The sequence below is a fragment of the Aspergillus candidus genome, assembly GCF_002847045.1.
Source record: "Aspergillus candidus strain CBS 102.13 unplaced genomic scaffold BDW47scaffold_11, whole genome shotgun sequence".
Taxonomy (NCBI): Eukaryota; Fungi; Ascomycota; class Eurotiomycetes; order Eurotiales; family Aspergillaceae; genus Aspergillus; species Aspergillus candidus.
This window is the reverse complement of record NW_020194016.1, coordinates 468,234-493,327: the sequence shown is the minus strand read 5'-3', so window position 1 is coordinate 493,327 and position 25,094 is coordinate 468,234. Positions and strand designations below refer to the sequence as shown.

Sequence of the window (25,094 nt, the reverse complement as noted above, 5' to 3'; positions counted from 1 at the left end):
CCAAGAACCCCCATGAACAACATCCCCGACATCATAAACTAAAGGATTGGCATCTCCATGCACGCCTCCGGGGTCACCCCGACCTGCAAGACGCGCCCCTTGAATGTCGTCATGCGGACCCCTCCATCACTAACGCTGGCGCACCTGTCGTATCCAGCGTCACCGTGGCGCCCAAACCCCCGTCACCTCGCGCACCACATCCGCCAACGATTGCCCTCTATCGGCCACAGCTGCCGTAGTCACCGTGTGCGTGGCGCCCAGCGTGCGCGCCAGCTCCAACCGCTCGTCTTGACGCGAACTGAAGCCCAGCATGACGGGGTCGCCTGGTTTGGCGGTTGCGGATCACTGGGTTCTAGGGCGGGAACGTAGCCGGATATTACCCATCACACCACTTGCACTTGCTGTGGGCATCAAGCCGAACGGGAATGGTGATAGGGAGATACCTCCATGCCCCATGACGCGAGGATAGTGCACGCCCGTACCGGAGTCAATGCCGACAAAGTGCAGATCTGTCTGGCAGATGCCGGAGGTGACCACCTCACGAGGACTCCTCTCCCGCGGAAGGGACGGAATAAGATGGGGCGGAGGTGCCAGCCTCCGGAGGCAGGGGGCCCACAGGAGATGATGGCTCTGTCTGGAGATTGGGGGGACATGTATGATATATGTATAAAATGTATAATATCAATATAATGATTCAAAATATCCAATATAATGGGACGATTCATGTATAAACAGTGGGTGAGATGCCCTGGACGCGGCCATACTAGATACGGCAACGGTTCAGTAACGACACGCACCTCGCATAGGCGATACTATCCGTGCACAACCCCAGATATCCTTCGGCACGTCAATGATATGTTGTACCCCGCGAGGAATTTGCGTCTATACCCACTGCAGGAATCCCGCCGGGGGGGAGGGGCGGAGGTTAACGTGGGGGATGATCCTTTGGAGCCGCCTGGGATGAAGTGTTGTTTCTGATTGGAGAGGGCGAAACTGGGGAAACTTCATGGGAAACTGCGAACCATGGTTTAAAGGCTAATTGTGGATTTATCTCTAGCTCGCTTGATCGAGGAAGGATTTCACGACTGGAGAGTCGGACGTCCGGGGGATAGGGTTGCCGATGTCAGATAATTTAATTTTTGCGGCATTTTTTCTCAGATGAGATGCTTTAGGTTGGAGTTCAGGTTTGTGTTGGACCTGGATGTCTTGGATGATATCTAGTACTAGTGTCTGTAGAGCAGGTCTTTTGCAGCTGTGGCTATGGTACAGTATGTAAGGCAAGGCTGTCCACGGCATGCAAGTCGATACATGCAGTTGTGGCCTGTATATGTGCAGCCATAAGTGTAGCCCAAGTAGTCATTGGAGCTGTATACTCCCCGTCCATGCTGATCACGCAGATCGCGTCGCAAAAGAATCAAGAATCACTCCACGGTGACGACTACCTCAATTCCAGTCACTACACCAAGATACCGAATCGGCACTGGTCGGGATTGGTATGACTATCATCTTAGCAACTAGTCTCCATCCTCGCAATAACGACGTCTATAAACCGTCTTTGGAAAATAGGTCTCCCATAATATCCCTCGCACGCTCCACCTCGCCCACTACATCCCCATCCCACAACCACCGCAGCCGCTCCTCGAACGCACCTCTCAGTTTGTCTTCGTCCGCACCCACCCCATCCAGACACAAGCACAGCAAGTCCGCCTGCTCCTTACTACTGGTAACGACGCGCTGACTGCGCGGCCGCCGCACCGCATCATACGCCTTGAATGCGGCGACTACATCGCGCGCGCGCATAACGCGGGGATCCCCCAGTAGCTCGACCAAGACATGGGCATCCTCGATCGCCTGTCCCGCCCCGGCGCCCATATGAGGCGTCGACGCATGCGCTGCGTCTCCGAGGATAGCCACGCGCGAGCGCGCATATGTCGAGATCGAGGGATGCTCGAAGATGGCCCATTGCTGTGAGTCGGGCATGTGCTGTTATGTATTAGCCTCGCTGTTATCCTACCATAAGGACCAAAGGGAAAACGAGAATGGAAAGGAAAAGAGAAAATACATCAACCAAACCCTGCACAAACCCCCCCAAATGGGCAAAATCCCTCCGCAGATCCTCCTTCCCAGCGGGCCTAACCCACTCCTCACCCTCCCACTCCTTACGCAGCACATACAGCCCAACATTGGCCTGCTGTGCGCGCGCAATGGGATACGACACGCCGTACACGCCCTTACCCAGATACAGCGTCGTCACGCGCGCGCGATGCTCCCCCACGGCGGCAACCATGTCCGGCATGTCTAGCACAGTGCGATATCCATACATGCCGCTGTATCGGGGGGTGGCGCGGGCGTGTTCCTCTTCGGATAGGACGAAGCGCTTGACTGTTGAGCGGATCCCATCGCACCCGATGACAACGTCCGCGTGTGCAGTCGTGCCGTCTTCGAACTCTAGCCGAACGCCCTCATCCCCCTCCACTAACCGCACCAACCGCTTCCCGAACTCGGCCCTCTCCGGCGGGATCAGCGCAACAAGGGCATCAAGAAAGTCCGCCCTTCGTACGGTGGTCTGCCCCGATGGCCTGGCCTTCAGTTCCATCAGGACCTGATCGTCTGGAGTGACTACCTCACACCAGGTCTCGCGGAAGCGCTCAAAACCCGGACTGTCAGCGTGAGTGGTGATCAGAGAGTCGTAGATGCGGCGGAGGGCGGGCTCAATGAGGGGCAGGGCGCGGTGGGCGGCAGGCCCAATACTCAGGCCCAGACCGACTTCTTGGAAGAGCGGCGCTGCTTCATAGATTGTGACGGGGATGTTGCGTTTGAGGAGACCGGCTGCTAGGGTGAGGCCGCCGATACCGCCGCCTATGATGGCGACGGTGAATTGTTTGGTCATTCTCTTTCAATCGTTTTTTTTTTCGTTCTCTATGATTTATCTGATATCTTGTCTCTGTTATAGATGGTGGTGGCGGACGATGATTGGTGGCGTATACCGGTTTATGGAGACAGGGATGAGAGATCAACAGACAGGGAAAACAGAAAGCCCCCAGAAAATAGGAAAAGGGAAGACGATAGCTTGGATCTTGCAGATAATAATGGATGATTCCAGCAAATAATTAGCGGTTGACAAAAGTGGGGGGTTAGACGATCGTTACTGGATGGCGAATAGTGACACCAGGAGACGTACTAAGAGGGTGATTCTGCAGCGCCGTTGGCGAATGACGTGACGATCCGAGAGGTGGGATGACGATCCCGGCTGTTTGGGACTGTATAGGATGGGTTAGTTAATATCTTCCAAGTATGCTAGGCACAGGCAAGGTTAGTAGAATGACGAAAGTGTTAGATAGTAGTATGACTAGATCAAGACCTCAAGAGAGCAGCGCGGATGATGGGTGAAAGTAGTTAGTATAATTTCTATTAAGTCGCCAGAATGGAGACAGGGCATCTATAGCTTCCTACAATTACTATGCGCCCCCTGCGAGCGTAGGCAGCAGCTAGGAGATTAGCAGATGGAGAGTTACTGGGTGATATCTTGCTGAACAGGTGCCATTACAAGTCACTTGGTGAAATCTGGGCCGAAAACAGCCTGATCTAGCCGGGGGATTTTCACGAATTCAATCTGTTATCAGAGAGGACGAGAAGTGTTCTGTACCTAAATATGCTGCCCTCAACAAGCTGCTGTTATTAGTTCTATAACAAACAGGCTTATATTAGTAGTAGTGATAGCAGGACCAGCATTCCATTTTCCAGTCATGGGAAAACCCATCAATGACAGCGAAGAAATGATTTGATACTCACCACAAGCAGTTCAATAATCAATAAACGACCCGAAGACCTAAGAGAAACACCTACACGCTGCCCTCAACTCGACACTTTGCATTTTCTTATTAACCACGCTCGCTAACTTCCTAACAGAGCGCCTGAACACTACCTGCTTTCTTAAGATGGCAAAGGCTTCCGAGGACGCTTGCTAGGAGATAATGATCTCAAGCGACTACCAAACTTCCTAACAGATTCAAAGAACCTGTCACGGTGTCGTATCACATTATCAGTTTTCATCATGGCCTCAGCAAGTGGCATTGTCGTGAGGAATTGTTGCGCTCCATTCTTCACTAAGTCAACAATTAGTAACAGTAGCAAACCAGAGAGAATAGTTGACTCACGTCTCACTAAACTGTCAATTTTGACACGGATTTCATCCACACTTGATGATGTCTCCACAAGCGCGATAGCAAGGTACTCGGGGGGCTTGGTATAAAAAAAGCCTTGAGAAACCAGAGGCTTGTCAAATACCTTTACATTCATGACATACCTGCGGATATCCGTGAACTTTTCTATTTTGGATTTAGCATCTTCACAGTGATTATCTTTTGCTACCTCTAAGGCTAGGTTATTTTGCCAAGTCTCTGTGTCGAATACTAGACCATCAGGAAACTGAAGATCTAGAAACAACACATATCGTGAGGCTAGTGTGATGGTCGACAGTCGGTAATCAAGCATGTCGTTGAGATCAACGAGAATTTCCTTGTCATATTGTTTTCCTTGAAGCAGTTGTTTAAGATCCCAATGTGCGACATTTGGTCCAATATTGTCTGGGCCGGGGAATGAGTTCATGTAGACTGCAGCCTTGGTCTGGATAACATTATAGTAACCTTGACCAATACTACCGGCAAACCCTAAGGCAGCTGTCAAGTCGGGGGTTTCATCTGCGGGCACTGGGGACAGGCCAACTTCACGTAATTCTTCCCATTTTGCTTGATAATCGAGGAGCGGAAAACCAGAGCGTTTCCTCCATTCAAGATTCCATCTGTCATCTTGCGCGGAGAAGGAAATCCCATGACTCCCATAGAAGGGGTCATTGTCTTTGTATGCTTCGTATACGGAGCTACACATGTTAATATACGTCGGTGATGCACTTAGCTCCTCCTCGTCGTAAATGACTGTATGGGTGGGATCTTGGCTGCTGACTTTTGCCATGTTGACCAGGGCATTGAGAACCGAAGTGGCATATATTGAACCACCCGCCCGTCCGCAGGACTGGCTGCATGCCCATGACCTGCTGGTTGCATCGGCATTGACAGCAGTCATCCCCGAAATATTGAGCTTTTTGGCGGGCGCCAGTACTGATGCCCCAACAGGCTGGAGAATCCACCCGCCAGAGTAACAGGATGTCATCACTAGTGTTAGCTTGACACCTCTTCTGGTTGCAGAGGCAAACTTCTGCCTTGTTAGTTTTGGGGCTTGGACCACCCAGTCTTCACCACCAACTGAAACCCCAAAGTTGTCTGCATCGCCGTGCCCGAACACGAAAACTAGAACAGGTTGATCTTCTCTCGCGGCAATTTGTGTTTCCGACCGCAGGGTTGCCAGGAATCGCTCCAGTAAATCCTTTGGGGGGATGACACGGATGTTGTGACTGGCCTCGATTCTATCCAGGAATGTTTCATCGAGGACGACTCGACGCTCACCACTTCTACTACCATGAACAAATTCTTTATATTTTGAAACAAGTATTTTCGGGTCGACACAGGTCAGCCATAGCTGGTTAGATGGAGGGAATGTGTCTATTGATACGATTAGCTTGGAAAAAAAGACCTGGCCAGAATAGCAAGGTGTTCCACATACCACTGTCCGCCAGAAGGTGATGGAATAAGTAGAAGTCAGAAAAAAACCACCCATCTGCCTGGGGAGAGGCATTATTGCGCCAATCGTTGACTCCGCACAGCGCTATGATACGGGTATTTGGTTGAATATCTGGTGGACAAAACATGGGAAATTCGCGGTTCTCCGCATCAGGCTCTCTTCCATCCCCCCCTATGCCCTTGGGCGTCAGTGTTTTTCCCGTCATCACGTTCAACAGACAAAGTATAGAAGTTCTGTATGGGTACTTGTCCCAGGTTCAACAAGGTCACTTGTTGTGGTAGAAACGTTCAAACTATTAAGCCAGCAACAGAAGGAGCGAAGTGTTGTCTACATTACGTAGTATACACATATCCACTCCGTCATTGTCAGAGAAATCCTGAACCTTGTTGTCTGATTTGGCCGAGCCCAGTGGGTAGTTCTGCCGTTCACCCCAACATGTTTTCATTTACGAGGTTGTTGGAATGGCAGAGGGGAGAGCGGCGAAGTGGAAATTCCAGTCAGGTGAGACTTAAACCAGGGAGTTATTCTGCGAATAGAATTTTAAATTCATTGGGGGTTCACTGTAATCAAAGAGCTAATAATACATTCTCGCGCGCAACAATACTAATTCGTAACCGTCTCATAATATCGTAAGATATGGGCCTGTACCCTCCATGTCACATTATTGACAAAAGCAAAGACAAAAGAGATATGGAACAACAGGAAGCGAAAAGTGTGAAACCATCAACAAGGCGCAGTTTAGAAATGCTGACGGTTGTCCAGATCGGAATCAACCCGAGGGTCCAGTTTGTTGGCCATCTTGGAGTTATGCGGGCCGCCAGTGGCAGAGGTAGTTCCGGGGGTAGCATAGCTGCTCTCCGCCAGCGCGGCAACATGGCCACGGTCTGAGTCAACGCGAGGGTCCAAATGGTTGGCGAGGTGGGAGCTGTGCGGCGTGACGCTGGTCGCACCCGCGCCGGTGTTGCTTCCGTACGCATTACCACGACTGGGGGTTTGGCCGTAGGTGTCATGAGACCCGACGCCCGTGCCTCTGGTGCCCACACCGGTGCCTGTGCTTAGACCGGTACCAGAGCCCACACCGGTGCCTGTGCCCACACCGGTGCCTGTGCCCACACCGGTGCCAGTGCCTCCAGTGCTGAGACCGTTGCCTGTGCCCACACCGGTGCCAGTGCCTCCGGTGCTGAGACCGGTACCTGTGCTCAGACCGGTGCCTGTGCCCACACCAGTGCCTGTGCCCACACCGGTGCCCGCTCCATAACCCGAGTTGTATGCACTGCCACCGCCCCGAGTCGAGTCGTGAGCTCCGTACGCCCCTCCCATCGCCTGGTGGTGGGCACGGTTATCCCGGTCCGAGTCGATGCGAGGATCGGCTTTGTTGGCCAGAGTCGAGTCGTGAGGCCCATGCGCTCCTCCCATCGCCTGGTGACGAGCACGGTTGTCGACGTCCGAGTCGACGCGGGGATCCAGCTTGTTGGCTAGGTTCGATTTATGAGGGCCGGTGGTCCCGGTATGGGCGGTTTGCGGGTTGGTGGTCCCGGTATTGGCGGTTTGCGGGCCGTGGGTGCTTGTATGGACGGTCTGACCACTGTATCCAGTTGTGGCAGATGGAGCGGCACGGGTATCTGGAGAAATCATGTTAGTGTTGATAGGGGTCATGTGTTGATGGGACTTACCACGGTCGCTGTACGTTCCATGGTTGGTGCCATGGGACTCGTGGTGGCCGGTCAGGCTGTCTTTGACTTTGTGGATAATGCCGGACATGTTGGTTCTGTGTTGGAATTGTATTTGCTGAATGATTGTGATGTAGATGAAATGTAGATGAGATGTAGACGAGAACGAGGTAGATGTGTGATTATCAGATATGTTATTCGAGAACGATGGGTTTGTGTCTTATATAGCCCAAATAGTAGGCTTGATGCGATGACGCAACACATATACAACCATTGATCCTCCTATACAAAATGTTTCACCATGACGTCGTGGGACTGGGATCAGGGGCATTTCTGCTCGAATGGTAGACAATAGGGTCATGTGTGTCGTCATATCGGAAACAAGAGTTGGCACTGCCAGGGGATTGATCGTGTTGGAGTATCTCAACCATGGTATCATCCCAGGTCAATCGATCTAACAAGTAATCGCCCCGCATATCATCTATTTGTATCACTCGGCGTGAATGAAGGTGGGCTGTTGGTTATTGAGCACGGGAGATCTTGCCGAGACGATCGACGTCAGTGGCGTGTGGATGCCGATCGGACAATATGAGAGGCCAGCCATGCAGATCATGACTTCAGCTCAACCATACTTGAGTGACACTGGCTGTCAGCCAATTCACCGACGGAATGTGCGAGAAACAGGAAAGTTGAAGATGGACAAGTGAAATGCGGAGACAGATGGTGATCTGGATCAGGCACCCGGGCACCCGGGCACCCTGGCATCCAGGCATCCATGGATCCAGCCTCAGACATCCAGGCACGATTCCCGTGACCTGGCCAGCATGAGTCAGCTATCCATTTAATGCACACCATGATTGGCGGAGTAAGAATTCCCTTATCTGAAACGTTGCGGGTTCGAAACCCCGTCTTGGCACTTGCCCCCTTTTTTTTTTCTCATCTGTGTAACCCTCAGGCCTCAATCCTCCCGATCTACAGATCCACTTTTTCCATACTCTATCCCGAACAATGAATGCCAATCCGCCCCCACCCGTTGACAGCAGCGCTTGTGTGAGTCCCGATGTTATCTACGAGGATCGTTAATGTCTAATATTGACCATCCAGTGTGCCACGTTGGTGTCAGCCCTAGGAGATAGTAAAGTATCGTTTCCATCGTCAGGCCCCTATGCCGCTTCGCTATCGTCGTATTTCGCCCTGCAGGAATCCGAACTGCATCCCAAGTGCATCGTTTTCCCGGAAACAACCGGGGATGTGGCCGATGCGGTCAAGGCTTTAACCTCCGGCGGGAAGACATCCGACGGCTCTGAGAAACAAGCGTGCGCGTTCGCCATCCGTTCTGGGGGCCACGCGACGACCCCAGGCACCGCCAATGTCGAGGACGGCGTGACGCTCGATCTCAGCAAACTGAACCAGATCAAGGTGCACGAGTCGAACCAGACCGTCTTGGTGGGCGTGGGCAACACCTGGGGCGATGTGTATAGTATTCTCGATCCGATGGGACTGTCCGTGGCGGGAGGGCGGGCGGCACAGGTCGGCGTTGGGGGCCTGACAACCGGCGGGGGAGTTTCGTACTTCTCCCCGCGGTACGGCTGGACCTGCGACACGGTGGTCGACTTCGAAGTGGTGCTCGCGGATGGGTCGGTCGTGCATGCCAACAAAGACGAGCACCCTGATCTCCTGTACGCTCTGCGCGGCGGGTCGAACAACTTCGGCGTGGTGACGCAGGTCGAACTCGAGGCGTTTGAACAGGGTCTAGTCTGGGGCGGGGTGGTCCACCACGGTGTGGACACCATTGAGACGCAGCTGAAGGAGGCCTACGAGCTGATGAACTCGGCCGAAGGTTACGACGAGTACGCGTCGCTGATTATGAGCTTCACCCTTGCCGCTGGGGTGGGAGCGACAGTGTCCAACAGCATCGTGTACACGAAGGAAGAGGAGAACCCGGCAGTATTCAAGCCGTTCATGGATATTCCGTCTAAGAAGAGCACCATGAAGATCAAGACCGTGAGCGAGATGGCCAAGGAGCAGGGTGCATTTTCGGTGGATGGGAAGCGGTGAGTGTCGTTCCTCTGATTCCGTAACCCCCTGCTAATATAGCGGCTTTAGGGAGCTCATGGTAGAGACCACCTATCGTTCAACTCCTCCCATCCTTGACGCGACGTTCCTCCACTGGAACGAGTCCCTCGAGGCCGTCCAAGACGTCTCTGGGCTAGTCTGGTCGTTCTCGCTGGAGCCCCTCCCCCCAGCCATATACGCCAAGCACGCTGCGGAGAATGCGCTGGGGATCCCGGGGACGTCAGGGTCTTTGGTGATTGGGTTGCTTAGTGCGACATGGACAGATGAGGCGGACGACTCTCGTGTGGAAAAGGCCTCTCGAGAGCTCTTCCGCGCCATCGAAGATGACGCAAACCGCATGGGTGTCTACTCTCCGTTTGTCTATCTGAACTACGCGGCGCCATGGCAGGACCCAATTTCGAGCTATGGGGGCAAGAGCGTGGGGAAGCTGCACGAGGTGTCCAAGGAAGTAGACCCGAAGGGTATCTTCCAGTCTCAGGTGGCAGGGTTCAAGCTTCGCAGGCCGAGCCCATGATCACACTACTATACTCGGCCTATGTTGTCTTCTTTTTTGGAACTTGTTCGGTGTCAAAAGTTGATTTTCTTTCTTTGATTGAATGGATCTTGATATGTATATATGATGCGCACGAAGCTAACAACCGTATGTGGATACTCACTCATCTCTATCTCCCTGTATTGCCCGCGTCAATACTTGTCTTCTTCTCGTCGACGCAACCACTCGTCCACAATCCCAGCGTACGCCGCCGGACCATAAGTTCCCATCAGCTCGTTAAAGCAGCCCCCGCCCAGCCGATAAGGGTTGAGCCCAAGGTCCCGCAACAGGATGTCGTTATACTGTCCACAGTCAATCTCCAAACTTAGCCACGCAAACAATTAGACACTCACATGGATGGCATCTACATCTAAGCCACTACCCGTTAGTTTTCCCCAGACAACATCTTCCGAGACGGCCTCGCGCAAGCCATCCTCCACGCAACCATTGATCTGCAACGGAGAGGGCAGCCCCCCACAGGAATGACCCTCTCCGTCCAGGGCCCCCGTTAGAAACGCCGCTGCCCAAAGAGCCTGCACCTCCGCAACAACAGCGACAGTACTACTCAGCACGACGCCAAGAACAACAAACGAGTGGTCACCCTGCGCAGCCAGCGATGGGGGCACCATTCTCCGGAAAAGTCGGTAAGAAGTGCTCTCGGAGGCCCGCCGCAGAGCACGGAACTTGTTAGCATCGAAGACGCATCTCATCTTCGACTCAATCTTCGAGTCCAGCTCGTCCCACGCAGACAGCAACCGTGATATACCGTCGCATGGCTGCTGCGCCAGCTTCTCCACAGAGCATGCGAGGCCGAGGGTATACGCCAGCGAAGCCGGCTCGAACGGGATAGACGCTACGGGCTTCCATCCAGTGGCGTGCACAATGAGATCCGCGTCGGGGATTACGTCGCCGTTGTCGAGATGGACAGTGGGGTTGCAGGCTGATTCAGTGAACGCCGTGATATCAGCTCGATGCACATGCACGTTCTCGCCACGGAGAGTCTCCCAGAAGTTCGGGTGGTTTGCGATGCCGCCAGATGCGGCACAGTCGATGACGCTGCTCATGTTAGCTACCTTCATTCCAGGAGAAGAAACAAACAACCGTAGATGTATGTATGTGTGTATACGCACCTACTCCCCGGTCGCAGCTTCTCCATTTTAGAATCCGAATCATACCCCGCCGACATCTTAATGTCTCGATCAATAGAATTCCACAACCGGCGGACCGCAAGCCGACCGACAGGGTTACCGTGGAGGAGTCTACACCACCAAGTACCCTCGACCCTCGGCCGCCATCCCCACGCATCGGCGCCAGTCGGTCGCGAGATGGCAATCCGCTTCGGGGTGTTATACACGCACGGCGTCAACATGCCCACCAGCCTCGTACTCGCCGCCTTGTCGCTGGGTGCGAACCGCCCATTAGGGAGCTTCGACTCCGGGGGCGCCATCCACGCCAGGCCTGCGTTCTTCTCGCGGATTACCCAGTGGACCTGCACCTTTGTAGGATGCTTGCTGTCCAACGAATGCAATGGCACGTCGCGATGCAGAGAGGCAAACAGATGGACGAAATCAAAAGAGGACTTTGCTCCTCCTTGCACAACGACCGTACGTAGCTTCTGTTCATCAAGAGTGCGTATTTCATCGCTATCCTTCTTTTTCTTCTTTGCGCGCGGGATGGGACGATAGCCTAGGTTCTCGCGACAGTACTGACCGACTTCTTTGGCGTGGATTCTAGGCAGGCAATCTTTCTCCCCTGCTTCTGTCTCGTCTGGAATATTAGGGATATTGGGCTCAGATGTCAGCCCCGTTGCCAAAATCAACTTATCACAGATGAGCGTGATGGAGCTGTCCTGGCAGTCTTCATGAGAGATGATAACCCTGACTTCCCATTCCCCTGTGAGAAGCCGACGAATACTCACGACCTGTACGATCAATCATCATCACACCTTCCAAGAACAAAAGGGGAAATATAGCGAGAGTGTGTGAGTGAAAAAGAAAGAAAAAAAGAGAACCAACCCTCCATCCAAACCTCATCCTCCCCAGCAACCCCCACTTCTCGCACCAAACTTGCAGATACCGATGAATCTTCCATCCAGGAATAAACTGCCCGGCTGGATCTTCTCCCTCAAGGCTCTCACTGTCCCGCAGAGCGTCCCCCAAAGGCAAGTCACTGTACTCGTACAGACCGTAGGAATTCTGACTGAGCAGATTGGGGTACAGGCGCTCTTGGGCCCACGTGCCGCCGAGAGACTTCGCTGCGTCGATGATCAGGACGGTTGGTATAATGTCGACTTCGACACTGCCTGTACTGGATCCAGATGAAGAGGACGAGGAAGTGAAGACAGGCGGTACTTCTGGGTTGGAAGCGGTGTCTTTCTCCTCGCTCGACACATCGTAGGCACCTGTTACTTGGAGGTAGGTTTTGGCTGCGACGAGACCGTAAAGTCCTTTCGTATTCGTCAGTGATAACATCTATATTGATAAGGGAAGGATGCGTGCCGGCTCCGATGACGAGTACTCGTGTCATCACTGTTGCTGCTGGGTTGGTGTAGGAACACGGTAGATTACACGGGGTTGGGAGAAGGTCGGACGGTGAGCTACACAATGCAAGCCAGGGGTATTAGGAAGAAGGAGGTGATTGATGAGTTCTGGCCATGGACAAAGAAACGGTATGAATTAGGGTTTGGGGAGGCGCTTGATATTGTTCCTTTGTTCTTGGCCCGTCTCCCTGCGCTGAACGATCCGCCAAGGGCGCCCCTCGGATAGTTGCAGTTGACTATTAATATCTTACGGAGGTATCATCGATCCCTTTTTTATAGCTTGGTTGTTGTAATAATATGTGAACCTAACACGAAAAGATGATATGAAACCGGGTCGTGGGACAAGATCTCATACGGATTTGGCACACCCGTCCTTTGTTTTAATCACCACACGCCTTCCCCCGACGTCATCAGAAGTAGGGTTCCAAGCAATATTCATTGCATATAGGGCGACCTCCTCGGGATCTATAACGTTTTATTATCATCTACCGCATTCGCCGGTTGTAGGGTTCTTACCATAACCAATTTTGGCATGAATAGCGAACGACCGGGAAGTGGCGCGCAAAATTTCATACTCCTGTACTAGGGCATCTCGTTCGGTCATCGCGTCAATCGATTCCGCTGCTACTTCTTGGACTTGATCGTCTTGTAAGCTATAAACGTCCCTTGCTGTAAAAACACCCTCCGTGCCAGAGCGAAGAAAGTCTTCAATGATAAGGGAGTTCAACCGGAAAACAAATTCATCACACGCTCTCTGCGGCCATGGAAGGTTAGCATCAACTGTTTCTCAGTCAAAGATCAAATATATTACATTGTAATATCTTTCTGCCCAGCCAACGAGGTCTGTACCAGTCATGAGATTGTCGGGTTGCTCCACGTTCGCGGCCATGCGTCCAACACCTGGTCCGACAGCCTCGTATTTGGAATTTCGCAGACTGGGGAGTGCAAGGGCTATTCTGTTCCGATCGTTAAGGCTCGTCCCGGCTAGAGCCAGATGTTTTGGACGTAATCGATCAAGAGCCACTGCCTTCTGTTTGATCGCAGCTCCCTGTGCATCCCTCAACCGGGCGTCCATGAACCTTGTGAATAGGGATGCACCCAGGGTATCCCCTGCGATATGTTGAAGAAGCTCACTGGTAAATTCCCTCAATGCTTGCAACACTGCCGTCAGGTGTTTCTCCGCCAACTCATCCCATGACTCGGTCATATCGCGGAGCAAGTCCACGACCAAACAAGTCGATAGATCACCACGTTTCACCAAGTCTCGCTCTCCGCGTAAGTCATAATCGAACTCAGCGGCCTGGGTTTGACGATCTACATATCTACCATCCCAGAAACCCATGTAGAGGTTGTCTGACTGTATAGCCTGTCGCATACGGTCATGTTCGGCAACCATCCCACCCGCGTCGATGATCTTCTTCCGACCTCCACGAATAGCTATTGCCTCGACAAAATCACTTTTCAGCCTCTGTACAACGATCCGCAGGCAACGACAGCCTAGTCTGCCCGTGCCGCTCCATTTAAAAAATACATCTCCGTAGGCTCCATTTAGAGCGTGCTGCGCGAGGCGTTGGAATTCCTCGCTGGTGCCATAGAGAATAGCTCGTTGCTTTTGGACCGTCGGTCGTGGGGGCCCTTGAATCAATCGTTTCCCCTGAATGATTTTGAATTGACGAACTATCTCGTCTCTCCATTGTGGAAACATACTTTCGCAAAGCTTGCCGCGTAGGAGACCGGCTAGCCCACGACGAAATTCCCGAGCACCGCGACATCCGATCAATCGTGAGGCGCGGGGTTCACAGCTCAAGCATATGTCTTCCTTCGTGTCTCTTGCTTGGTCGCTGATTGCATATTCGGACAAACTCCGGTTCACAATGGCATGCCATTGTAGCTCGAGAGGAAATCTCTTGTTTTGAAGCAGCTCAAGCGCCAGTTGATGCTCATGTGCATCCGGATCGGTCATATCCAAGCATGTCACGACACCCAATGTACGCACCCCGTCAGGGTCGTACGTTTTGATGACCTCGAATGCCCGCTGCCAGTTATCGGTCACTTTGGCGCTCACGACTACGATCAAGGTCGTCAGTGGATCTTTCATATACCTTCTAACCAGACGATCGAGAGGCCATCCCTGATCTGTTTCTTCCTTACATAAAGAAGGCAAGTCGAAACCGGGCAGATCCACAAGTGTTAGCTCCGGCATTTCCGGACCACAAAAGCTCATTCTGAGAATATGATCCCCAGCAGTAAGACGTTGGTCATCGGCAGACCCCAGAGTCTTTTCTGTCTCGCGAACTGCCGATGGGAGGTCGTCGACCTCGAGAACAGACCCAGGTACCAGATCTTCGCGTCCGTCCTCCTCCCGGTCTCCCGCTTCGGTATTACTTGAAATGATGGAAACTTTGATGTTGGCGGTTGAACTGCGACGAAAAGCCACCTCTATTGGTAAGCGGGTGCTATGCAGCTGCGAAAACCGGATTCGAGTGATGGCATCGAGAACAGAGCTCTTGCCCGTTTGCTTGCAGCCGCATATTACCAGCTTCGGAGGGTCAATGTGGTCTCCGTATCCCATAGTACGAAGGTTTCCAAAGGATTTCAAGATCTCGCCCTGTCCGTACTGGAGTTCCGACAGTGCCTCTTCCGTGGGTGAACGAGGCATCGTGGATAAGAAAAAATAAGGAAATAAGGTAGGGTGTCGTATTATATCAGATTAACAAGATGAATGAGTGACACAGTGAATATGTGAATGTGAAAAATGCATGGCGAGAGTTGAGGAGAGGACGAAGAGAGACAAGAAGGACGTGAAGACTAGGGAGGAGGCCAAATCAGGAGTCACGGCCATCACTCTTTCTCCCTCCAGTCCCGCTGTTATTCAGGAGGGCAGGCGCATTGTAGAAGCCGAATATCATAGTTTTCCCTGTGTACATACCGTCCAGGTCAAATACTCCCCCGCGGGAATGGAACAAGTTTGAAATGAGTTTATGCTTGCAGCTTTACCTCGGGATTACCTATTTCATCAAAGCATGAGAGTATCCCAACAATTGTTCTTGTTGCGCTTTTAGTACCAATGACGTATATTATCATTTTATAAGGATTGGCTATTGTCAACAAGCGGTAAATCTTCACATAGCTAAACTTATTCATTGATTATTTATCTTGCTAACTATATAATCATGGACTATATATAGCCCGGCAAAGTACCTGCAGGGGAGCCCTAGGAGCATCCGCGTCAGGTCTCTCCAAGAGGCAGTGTAGAGATCTGTAACTAAAGAGAATTAGCTGTTGAACTGGTGTTCATTTGAGTAATAATGTGGGGTTCTGGCGATAACTATAATAGAGATATTATAAAAAATCAAAAATCCAGAGCGGTTGTGCATTCGACGACAAAGATCAGTACCGGGGGGAACAGGATCTCCGGGGTCCACCACGATGCACACTCGATAAAACAAGACCTTCAGCTCCAAGACATCTTTAAGGTTTTAGAGACACCGATAATTTTTCCTATAGAGCATCGGGACCAGCCGATCGATATCGGAGAGATGCTTCACCTTGTGCTTTCACCCGACCACCTTCATGTAATGGGGCGACGGAATATTTTCTCTGGTACGGTTTACCCGGATTTCGTTACGTTTAATATAGCGCACAGCCATAGAATGTCGTGGGAGTTGTCGCTCACCGTGGCGGGGAACACCCAGACTGTGGATATGAGCACAGCGGTGGAAATCCTTCCCGAATGTTGGGAAGTCTGAAGTGCTGTCATTATGGCCACTTGTATGGGTTGGTGATGGTAGTTAATATGGAGTCAGTGCTGCAGCCGATTTTACGAATCGCCTACTATGCACGCCGACTTTTTGACACTTTATTAATTCTACTTTCATGTATTTATCCATTGATTTGGTTTTTCACTGCATATACCCCGCATCCCACCGGTGGGGTGTCACAACCGTGGATCGAGACATCCAGCATCAGGCCAGGGCTAATCAGGTGATCACATCTCCCGACGATCCTCCACCGTTTCTTTCATGGCATCATCAGGGTCTCCAACTAAGCACAGTTCGGACACACTTATCCCCTTTCCTTTTCTACCACTAGAACGGCGCTTATTTCCAACCATGCCCCGAGTGAAACAAAAGACCAAGGCAAGACACACTCCCATATCCATCCCTTTGCAACTGTCAACCTGACCCCACTAGGCGGAAGACCTGAATCGCATCCGCAACAACCAGCGGCGATGTAGACAGCGCAAGCGAGACTATATCACAGAGCTTGAATTGCGGCTCGCAAACATGGAATCAACGACATCGCAGGAGATCTGCAGACTCGAGAGTGTGACCGATGAGCTTCTCCAGGAGAATGAGAGGCTGCGGGGATTATTGAGCTCAACGAGTGATGTTCGCAAATGCGGGGAATGCAATAGGGTGATCGACGGGGCAGAAGAGTTGGAACAAGATGTGGCCTTGAATCCCGATCCTATTGGAGATGGTGCAGTACTCCCCGTCACGCCGTGGAGAGGCCCCGGTAGGACATCATTCCTTTAACATCGCTAATCAACTATAATCCTTCTCATGGGTTCTATGTTACTGACGCTGGGCAATCTACCAGACCAGAAGGACAAGGTTACCGATAAAGACCCTTTTGACCGTCAACTATGTCCATCGCCGGCTATATCACTCAGCTATTCCACAGATTTTTCCCGGGAGACCGACTACCCTCAGATCCTGCCTCTGATGGAACCCGACTCGTTTTTACTACTTCCGAATGAAATTCAGCCCCACCCTACAGCTCCTACTACAGACGTAGAGGCTTTTGAGTCCAACTATGACACGACAGTGTGCGCCGTCGCATTAGAGCTAGTCATGAGCTGCAATCGGAAAAACCTCAGTATCTCAGAGTTGGACATGCGGCTGCGGTGTGGGTATCGCCGCGCACGGTTTCAATGGGAAGGCTGCAGGGTGGACAATCGAGTCCTGTTCGCTGTGATGAGTGAGATTACGTGACGAAAGTGATGACATACCAGTTTCCCCTCTTGGCACGTGCGCAAACTGGTGACATATCGGTTATAGCCTCGTCCTCCAATCACAGTCAGGCTGTGGCCTACTTCTTGATTTTGGGAAATTGTTGGGAGGAACGTTCGGAAACATATAAACCAGCTTTCTCTCTTCCCTATCTACTTTCTTCCTTCACTTGCATAGCACTATTCCTGGTTCCCAAATCAACTACTTCCCCAGTCTATCATCTGAAACATATATTCCAGATGGCTGATAACACATACAACCTGGTGCAGTCCCGCTACGGGGACATGGCGGAGCAAAGCAAGGTTACCCAACAGCAAGCCCAGGACGAGGACATTGCCAGGGCATTTGGGTATAGCGCAGAAGACCTCAGCTCGCTGCCTGAAAAGACCAATCTCGGTCTAAGCTGTGGCAACCCCGTGGGATTCGCCAACGTGAATGAGGTTCGTCCACCCTTCCAGCCACGTCCTGGACCACCTTTCTTACAACAACAGGGCGAAACTGTCGTCGACCTTGGAAGTGGCAGTGGCATTGACGTCCTTCTAGCCGCTCGCAAGGTCGGTTCCAGTGGAAAGGCGATCGGAGTTGACATGACCAAGGTGTGTATGCCATCTGCCTTCCATCTCAAGTTGAAGACTAACGCCCGAATCAGAGCATGATTGAACTCGCCGAGAACAACGCCCAAAAAGCCGGCCTTTCCAACGCCCAATTCATCGAAGCGACCATCAACGCTATTCCCCTGCCCGACGCCAGCGTCGACTGTATCATTAGTAACTGCGTGATCAACCTCGTCCCCATCGGTGACAAACCGGCTGTGTTCCGCGAGATTGCGCGTCTCCTGAAGCCAGGTGGACGGGTTGCCATTAGCGATATCCTGGCGAGAAAGCCCCTACCCGACCACATCACCAAGAACATGGCACTCTATGTGGGGTGTGTGGCCGGCGCCGGTCAAATTGATGAGTATAAGGGATACCTCGCCCAGGCTGGATTGCAAAGTATGGATTTCCACCACAGGAGCTATTTCGTTGCTGACTCTTCCTAGATGCCCTTATTGTTGACGCCAAATCGGACCTCAACCTGTACAAGAATTCGACGTATCTGCCCCAGAAATCGTGCTGCGGTATGGGGGCTAATGAGATCACCACTGATATTGCGGCGCTGGACTTCAATGAGTGGGTCGGTGAGTTACTTCTCTCTGCTATATTTTACTCGTCTTTATTAATTTTCGCTAGGGTCATTCCAAATTTACGCTATCAAGGCTTGAAACTGTGGAGAGTTCGATGTTCCGAGTATATACTTCTGCATTCTTCTAGAGAGGCTTAACCATGGTTAGGGAAATCAGTTGTATGACTTTATGGTCATCGAAATAACCCCAGACGTCAATCACAGCTGCTTCACCACTACAACAGTAGACCAAGTGCATATTGTATCCAATCCCATTCACCAAAGCAGCAGAGATAGACATGGCAAATGCATAATTACTTAAGCGTGAATCTACGCAATGCCCCCACCAGACCCACATTCATTATTTTTGCACTTGATGGTACCAGCCAATCATCGCTCACCAGTGACATGCCGGCTGTTGATGTCCCGAATAAATACATAGTACGGCTTCATGATCGGCAAACCACCACTATCTAGACATCCAGACATCAAACAGCAATTCTAGATGCTCGCTCGTTTTCGTATCCCAACCTTCTTCAATTCGAGCTCGAGACTCCTCACCGGAGCCCGTTTCTCGCCCTACAGATACAGCACAATGACACACCCACAGCCAGAAACAACCGGCCCGGCACAGGCAAACAGCCACCAAACTATCCCCAAACACCAAACCCTCGCCGTTCCCGAAAGCGAAGATGACCCAGACATTCGCAATAAATACCGCCCCTTCATCCTGAACGAAGACCCCGCCACCGACTGGGTCAGCACGCTAGAGCTAACAACCGCCCTGCAAATGGCAGCGACCTCGCTGCAGACATCACCCCGACTGAAGGTCCTCGTCCTCTACGGCAGTCTCCGCAGACGGTCCTACTCGCGACTTGTCGCTCTAGAGGCAAGCCGGATCCTGTTCCGTCTGGGATGCGACGTGCGCGTATATGATCCGACCGGTCTGCCCGTGAAGAACGATGTCGAGCATGGGCATCCCAAAGTGCAGGAGTTGCGGGAGCTGAGCCGCTGGAGTGATGGGCATTTGTGGGTGTCGCCTGAGCAGCATGGGAATCTGGTTCGTTTCTCCCTTTCCCCTTCTTCAAGATACAAAGGTTCGAACACAACTGACGAAATCAGACCGCCGTTTTCAAAAACCAGATCGACTGGATCCCGCTTAGCACAGGAAGCGTCCGCCCAACGCAAGGTCGCACACTAGCCATCGCCCAAGTATGCGGCGGCTCGCAGTCCTTCAACGCGGTGAACTCGCTGCGGATATTGGGCCGGTGGATGCGCATGTTTACCATTCCAAACCAATCGTCGATCCCGCAAGCGTACACGCATTTCCCGGACGAGGGGACGCCGGGGGATCAGAGGCTGATGGCGAGTGGGAACCGTGACCGGTTGGTGGATTGCATGGAGGAGTTTGTCAAGTATACGATTTTGATGAGACCTCATCTGGAGCTGTTCGGGGATCGGTTTAGTGAGAGGGAGCAGAAACGGATTAAGGAGGCGAAGATGCAGTCGTAGAGATTGCTGTATATAGATGACCCGTATCAATGCTGCATGATCTATCCTTGCTCGTTAGTGTGAACAACGAGGATTATTCAGCTGCTCAGTGAGACTCATACCATAAGGGAAAGTCGATCATGCATTTGTTGTCCATATTCATTTCAAAGCTTTCGAGTGCGATATCCGCGCATTCCTAGTCAAAACAGAGAGATATCTCCTCAAGATCATCCGGACCGATATCCGACAGCGAGACGGCGGTAATCCAGGCTGGACTTCCACACCACCATGCTTCAACAACAGCCCTACAACACCACGGTGTTGATTGCGAGTAGCCCAACAAAGCGGCGTCATCTGTCGCTCATCGCGACAGTTCATCTCGAGCTTCCGTTGGCAAACAAGCCGCTCCACCACGGTGTCATGACCATTCATAGCAGCAATCAACAGCGGAGTCCAGCCAAACGCCCCCCGGCAATTAACATCAATCTCCTCCTTCCCCAACAACCTCTCGACCCCCTCGTCGCACCCAAAGCGCGCCGCCCACAGCAGCGGCGTCCACCCATTAACATCCCTCGCATTAACATCCACTCCCCCCTTCCGTAGTAGCAGTCGTACCACAACCCCATGCCCACTCATAGCAGCGACAAGCAGCGGCGAGCGCGCACCATCATCCTTCGAGTCCAGCTCGATACCGTCACACCCAACCAGCATGCGCACGATCCCAGCATGACCGCCCCAGGCGGCGCAAAACAGCGGCGTCTGCGAATGCGCATCCCTCGCATTACAATCGACATCGTCCCGCGCCGCCAGCAGCGCAACCACCGCACAGTGACCACTCATGGAAGCAATCAACAGCGGGGTGCGACCGGCGCTATCCCGACAGTTGACGTCGATATCGGCGCGGGCGAGCAGGCCCTTTGCGATAGGGACGCACCCGTTTGCCGCGACGAGATGTAAAGGGGTTTGTTTGGAGTCAGAGGTTTGGATGTTAGGATCGACGGCCGCGCTGGAGAGTAGCGCGGCGCATATGCGGTGGTCGGCTTCGCGGGCGGCGACGTGTAGGGCGGTTGTGGATGCGTTGTGCCATTGATGGCGGTGTGTGAGGAGGGCGCCGAGCTCGGGGATGGCGCGTAGGAGGGCGAAAAAGGCGTTGAAGGGGAGGTGTTCGGCTATGGCGAGGATGAGCTCGACAGGTAAGGTCGACATTGTTGATGGGTTGCGGTTGTCATAGGTTTTGTTCTGTTTTCCCCTTTTTACTGCTCTGGTGTGAATTTGGCCTTTTTATTGCGTGTTCGGTGGTTTTCTGGGGATCATGGTGGGAAGTAGGATCAAGACATATGGATCATAAGATGGGCGATGGTATTAGAAGACGCGGGGTCGTCACCAAGGCTGTGTGTCCTTGCGGTGGTGATCTCTCATCGAATGAAGCTATGCCGGTGGAGATCAGCCCACTGATCATCGTATGGCCGTACCAGTGGATGTCACCTAAGCCTGGTAGGCTCCTCCTACTTATTAGGTGCTGGATAGTGAGCAATAGTCAAAAGTAGTCGGTTTTGTCGCCGAATAGCTCGGTCGATGACATCATGTCGGGATAGGAACCTCGGGAGTGCCTAGTCTTTGTTGGCTTGGCAAGTGTCCTTTCACTAATGTATGTTCACGGATTTGTTTCTAGCATTTGTAAAAATAAAAAACGAAGGATATATGTAAAATAAAATGACCGACAAGGGACTCGAACCCTTAATCTCCAGAGATTTGAATCGTGATTTCGTGCCGAAATCTGGCGCCTTGCCATTAGGCCAGCCGGCCTGCATTAGTCAAGCTATGAGTCTGCATTGATTTACCAATGGTATCTCCATTGAACTACGTTATATCCAGCACTTGATCTGGAAAATAAGGGCAAGAGGGACACTCTATGTATGAGGTATAGCAATAGAAAACAGATTATTATGTAAGGCATGTCCAATATTGCAATCAACCCAGCAAGACTCGAATAAGCCCGGCCCGGCCAAAGATACACAATCCACTGTGATACCCCCATCAGCGCGTTCGCTCACGCAGCTGGCACATCAGCGGCGGCTTCTCCCATAAAAGGTACGATCGCTGCTCATTCCACGTCGCGCTCTCCTCGCACAGTTGGAGGTCGAAGTTCCACAGCATGCGCGCCATGATAATCCTCATCTCGCTGTAAGCGAGGTTCTTCCCCAGGCAGTTGCGAGGACCCACTAAGAACGGCTGCAGGATATCACGATGATCATGGTAGAATGGTGAGGACGGGTCGCTTTTGGCTTCGGGCAGCCACCGCTCGGGGATAAAGCGACGTGCGTCGTGGAAGTGTCGGTCGGAGTGATAGGACGCTAGCTGGTGGACGGATACGGCAGTCTGTTTTGATTAACCGTGATCTGGATGGAGTGGTGGTGGTTCTAGCTTACCTGAGGAGGGATCTGATATCCCGCGATGGTGATCGGTCCTCCGGGTGGAGTCATCCGCTCCAGTCCGGTCGGCACAGGGGGATACATCCGGAGGGCCTCGTTGAGACAGGCGAGCAGGTACGGGAGCTGGGCGCTGGCACTGTGAAACGTGATGTCCTCCTCCTGAGCCATCGTCGAGCGGACCTCTTTAGTCACCTTCTCCAGCACTTCTGGCGTTCGCAGCAGCCAGTATGTGAGGCCCGACAGCAGCGTTGCGGTCGTTTCACTCCCAGCGACGATGAGAACGTTCGCATTAGCCGTGAGCTCAGCCTCGCTCAGCCCCTCATTGTCGCTCTTGTGACGGAGCATCGAATCCACGAAATCCGCCTGCCCCCGGCTCTCCGCGCGACGAAGGCGCTTCTGCATGGTTAGGCGACTATGTTTTTCCTGTCGGGATCGCGCCTCCAGTTTGCTTCGGGGGATCGTCAGAGCCAGGAGCTTGAAAATGAGCGGATAAGCGTGCTTGAGCCTCATCAAGGGTACTAAGCGGACCGACTGAAAGATGGTCGACACCCAGTGGTGGTACTCGGAGGAGTCCAGACCGCCAAAGGATTCCCCGAACGCCAGGTCCCCGATCAGGTCGAACGTCGCCAGATTGTACCACTTGACCATGTCGGCGGGCAAACGCGATTCGGCGACCATCTTGAGTCGCAGGATGAGCTTGTCGACGTACATCTGCAGGATGGGCTCCTGCGCTTGAAGGGCTTTGGCGGAGAAGGCGGGTGACAAGGCTTTGCGGTGCCGCGTGTGGTCAACGGTGTTGGCAGTGATAATGTTGTGTCGGTTATTCGGTGAGACTAGCACCTTAGGGAGCTGGGGCGAGCCATGGCCGTAGATGTCCTTCCAGGCTTGGGCCGTGGCGAACGACACGACGTTTGGTCCCAGACGCACCGCGTCGCCGTGTTTCTCGTGCAGGGCGAAGACCTCGATGTCGAACCGTCCGCGGACGTGCGAAATGTGGCGAAATAAAGGGAAGGCTATCCATAGTTTTGGGCCGGGGATGGAGTGCAGGGGGTGGAAGAACAGGTTGTAGATGGTGACGGCGCCGGTGTAGACGATGTATGCTGCGGACAGCGCGACCAAAATCGACAGCATGGTGGGAGTGTCTGAAATGGTGGAATCAACATCGCTTCGTCGACCTGAAATTCCTGGCAAACCTAAACAGCCCCTGTGACGTGGAAAGATTGGAAGCATAATTGTATTAAGTCAAGTATGCAGCATTCTAGTGCATAGCCACCCCATTCTCGGCTGCCAAGCACATTCACTGCATCAGATAGGCCGTCTTATTACACCTCGACTCTCGACATAGTCATAATTCCCCGTCATTGTGCATAGACTAGACATATCACATCTTTCGCGTCTGCAGCTGGCCTGTAAATGGATATTGGCCTTGCCTCGATGTGTTTAGCGCGAGGGGAAACCCCTCATTTCTCTTTCCATCATTCAGGGCACACTATAAAAAGGGAGTATCTCTCATGAACCATTCGTAGTATCATTCCATGATAAAAGAATCCTCCCCCGCCTCTATCTTATTACTTGCGATTCGTATATCTTCCAGTGATTCCTCCGTGGTTGCGATGCTGATCTGACACTATCGAACCGATCTGCTTGATATGTCATATCTACCGTAGCTGCCTGGAGTGACTCGGCAGCGGCGATGACCTGCTGTTAGAGGAATCAGACTCCGTTGATGATTCTTGTGATATCTATCATATCAATCGGGTATGAAAGATCCTGTTGATCGTGGGGTATTTTATACTGTGTGGTACCTAGATCAAGAAACAGACTTCTTGCAGGAAGATGGAATACACTGCCGGCCAAGTCCAATGGAAACGATCCAGAACTATCATTTGGCTGGTATTAACCCAATTGGAATGACTGTATGTGAATGAAAGATTAAAGATGCAGAATACGCCGAGAGGGAAAAAGATCCCTGCTTTTCTATGCTAGATTATGGACCAATGCCTTCCACGTGTACCAATGTACGGTGAACTATAACCCCCTATATCCTTATTCAAAACAATCATATAGAGCTCAAAACAATTCTATAATGGTGTGTCCATAATTGAGCCTATCTTTGGGTTCACCTGTCAATATCTTACACACGGAAGGTACGGAGGAGAGTAAGTAACTAGATTGACACTATCCATATACGAACAGACCTAACAAGCATGTCTGACCCCTTCCCAAAACGATCTAAGGAGTAGTTTATTAAGTCTCCACTAATAAACTAACTTTCTAAACAAAATAGACCATGAAAAGTACCGTGGCGCTTTGGGGCTCATCAACAACCCTGCCACAAGAACGATGCCACCAGCGGCCCGGCCCGGCCTCAATACACCCGGACGAGATGCTAATGTTATGCAGGGTAGGAAGGAGTAGACAAAGCCACATTCTAGAGTCTTCTGGGGGTGTGTTGTGATATTATGGTTGGGAGTGGTTCTCATTCAGGCCACCAGTGATTCTGGCCCCAGTAAGCACGGGTTTATCTTGGCTGCTATATAT

At 52.1% G+C, this 25,094-nt stretch overlaps 9 protein-coding genes and 1 non-coding gene across 10 annotated transcripts; 3 read left to right on the top strand and 7 right to left on the bottom strand.

Annotated features, from left to right (window-relative positions):
* Positions 1-159: 159 nt before the first annotated feature.
* Positions 160-2,890, bottom strand: BDW47DRAFT_124220 (putative salicylate hydroxylase; the record flags this gene model as incomplete). Its single annotated transcript, XM_024816211.1, has 3 exons — positions 160-323; positions 1,590-1,983; positions 2,063-2,890. The coding sequence occupies 3 exons, from the start codon at positions 2,888-2,890 to the stop codon at positions 160-162; spliced, it is 1,386 nt and encodes a 461-aa protein (XP_024673910.1).
* A 1,043-nt stretch (positions 2,891-3,933) lies between these two features.
* Positions 3,934-5,842, bottom strand: BDW47DRAFT_116365 (uncharacterized protein; the record flags this gene model as incomplete). Its single annotated transcript, XM_024814920.1, has 3 exons — positions 3,934-4,106; positions 4,158-5,558; positions 5,620-5,842. The coding sequence occupies 3 exons, from the start codon at positions 5,840-5,842 to the stop codon at positions 3,934-3,936; spliced, it is 1,797 nt and encodes a 598-aa protein (XP_024673909.1).
* A 294-nt stretch (positions 5,843-6,136) lies between these two features.
* Positions 6,137-7,657, bottom strand: BDW47DRAFT_9305 (uncharacterized protein). The gene is made up of 3 exons (XM_024820240.1): positions 7,311-7,657; positions 6,885-7,259; positions 6,137-6,686 (listed from the first exon to the last, which is right to left on the bottom strand). Exons 1-3 carry the CDS (start codon positions 7,396-7,398, stop codon positions 6,376-6,378), a joined length of 774 nt encoding a protein of 257 aa, XP_024673908.1. The 5' UTR covers positions 7,399-7,657; the 3' UTR covers positions 6,137-6,375.
* Positions 7,658-8,198: 541 nt separating this feature from the next.
* On the top strand, positions 8,199-10,042 carry BDW47DRAFT_9434 (FAD-binding oxidoreductase). The gene is made up of 3 exons (XM_024820270.1): positions 8,199-8,357; positions 8,412-9,361; positions 9,414-10,042. The coding sequence occupies exons 1-3, from the start codon at positions 8,316-8,318 to the stop codon at positions 9,895-9,897; spliced, it is 1,476 nt and encodes a 491-aa protein (XP_024673907.1). The 5' UTR covers positions 8,199-8,315; the 3' UTR covers positions 9,898-10,042.
* A 25-nt stretch (positions 10,043-10,067) lies between these two features.
* On the bottom strand, positions 10,068-13,058 carry BDW47DRAFT_116363 (uncharacterized protein; the record flags this gene model as incomplete). Its single annotated transcript, XM_024814919.1, has 5 exons — positions 10,068-10,217; positions 10,269-10,971; positions 11,046-11,836; positions 11,931-12,361; positions 12,971-13,058. The coding sequence occupies 5 exons, from the start codon at positions 13,056-13,058 to the stop codon at positions 10,068-10,070; spliced, it is 2,163 nt and encodes a 720-aa protein (XP_024673906.1).
* Positions 13,059-16,643: 3,585 nt separating this feature from the next.
* BDW47DRAFT_9176 (uncharacterized protein) lies at positions 16,644-17,702 on the top strand. The gene is made up of 2 exons (XM_024820218.1): positions 16,644-16,972; positions 17,057-17,702. The coding sequence occupies exons 1-2, from the start codon at positions 16,741-16,743 to the stop codon at positions 17,449-17,451; spliced, it is 627 nt and encodes a 208-aa protein (XP_024673905.1). The 5' UTR covers positions 16,644-16,740; the 3' UTR covers positions 17,452-17,702.
* A 6-nt stretch (positions 17,703-17,708) lies between these two features.
* BDW47DRAFT_116361 (arsenic resistance protein ArsH) lies at positions 17,709-20,142 on the top strand (the record flags this gene model as incomplete). The annotated part of the gene is made up of 5 exons (XM_024814918.1): positions 17,709-17,909; positions 17,961-18,065; positions 18,140-18,396; positions 19,216-19,690; positions 19,753-20,142. 5 exons carry the CDS (start codon positions 17,709-17,711, stop codon positions 20,140-20,142), a joined length of 1,428 nt encoding a protein of 475 aa, XP_024673904.1.
* Positions 20,143-20,161: 19 nt separating this feature from the next.
* Positions 20,162-21,628, bottom strand: BDW47DRAFT_102635 (ankyrin repeat domain-containing protein). The gene has a single exon (XM_024811908.1). The coding sequence runs from the start codon at positions 21,325-21,327 to the stop codon at positions 20,281-20,283; it is 1,047 nt and encodes a 348-aa protein (XP_024673903.1). The 5' UTR covers positions 21,328-21,628; the 3' UTR covers positions 20,162-20,280.
* A 207-nt stretch (positions 21,629-21,835) lies between these two features.
* Positions 21,836-21,927, bottom strand: BDW47DRAFT_t53. Its single transcript has one exon. It is a non-coding gene; the product is annotated as a tRNA-Arg (tRNA).
* BDW47DRAFT_102634 (cytochrome P450) lies at positions 21,921-23,694 on the bottom strand. Its single transcript, XM_024811907.1, has 2 exons — positions 22,551-23,694; positions 21,921-22,500 (listed from the first exon to the last, which is right to left on the bottom strand). The coding sequence occupies exons 1-2, from the start codon at positions 23,682-23,684 to the stop codon at positions 22,159-22,161; spliced, it is 1,476 nt and encodes a 491-aa protein (XP_024673902.1). The 5' UTR covers positions 23,685-23,694; the 3' UTR covers positions 21,921-22,158.
* Between the last annotated feature and the right edge of the window lie 1,400 nt (positions 23,695-25,094).

Coding starts and splice junctions, on each gene's coding strand:
- BDW47DRAFT_102634 (XM_024811907.1), bottom strand. CDS start 23,684: ATGCTGTCGATTTTGGTCGCGCTGTCCGCAGCATACATCGTCTACACC. Junction 22,501..22,550: donor GATATCAGATCCCTCCTCAG/GTAAGCTAGAAC, acceptor TAATCAAAACAG/ACTGCCGTATCCGTCCACCA.
- BDW47DRAFT_102635 (XM_024811908.1), bottom strand. CDS start 21,327: ATGTCGACCTTACCTGTCGAGCTCATCCTCGCCATAGCCGAACACCTC.
- BDW47DRAFT_9176 (XM_024820218.1), top strand. CDS start 16,741: ATGGAATCAACGACATCGCAGGAGATCTGCAGACTCGAGAGTGTGACC. Junction 16,973..17,056: donor CACGCCGTGGAGAGGCCCCG/GTAGGACATCAT, acceptor GCAATCTACCAG/ACCAGAAGGACAAGGTTACC.
- BDW47DRAFT_9305 (XM_024820240.1), bottom strand. CDS start 7,398: ATGTCCGGCATTATCCACAAAGTCAAAGACAGCCTGACCGGCCACCAC. Junction 7,260..7,310: donor TGGAACGTACAGCGACCGTG/GTAAGTCCCATC, acceptor TGATTTCTCCAG/ATACCCGTGCCGCTCCATCT. Junction 6,687..6,884: donor CAACTCGGGTTATGGAGCGG/GCACCGGTGTGG, acceptor GTCTAAGCACAG/GCACCGGTGTGGGCACCAGA.
- BDW47DRAFT_9434 (XM_024820270.1), top strand. CDS start 8,316: ATGAATGCCAATCCGCCCCCACCCGTTGACAGCAGCGCTTGT. Junction 8,358..8,411: donor CCGTTGACAGCAGCGCTTGT/GTGAGTCCCGAT, acceptor TTGACCATCCAG/TGTGCCACGTTGGTGTCAGC. Junction 9,362..9,413: donor TTTTCGGTGGATGGGAAGCG/GTGAGTGTCGTT, acceptor TAGCGGCTTTAG/GGAGCTCATGGTAGAGACCA.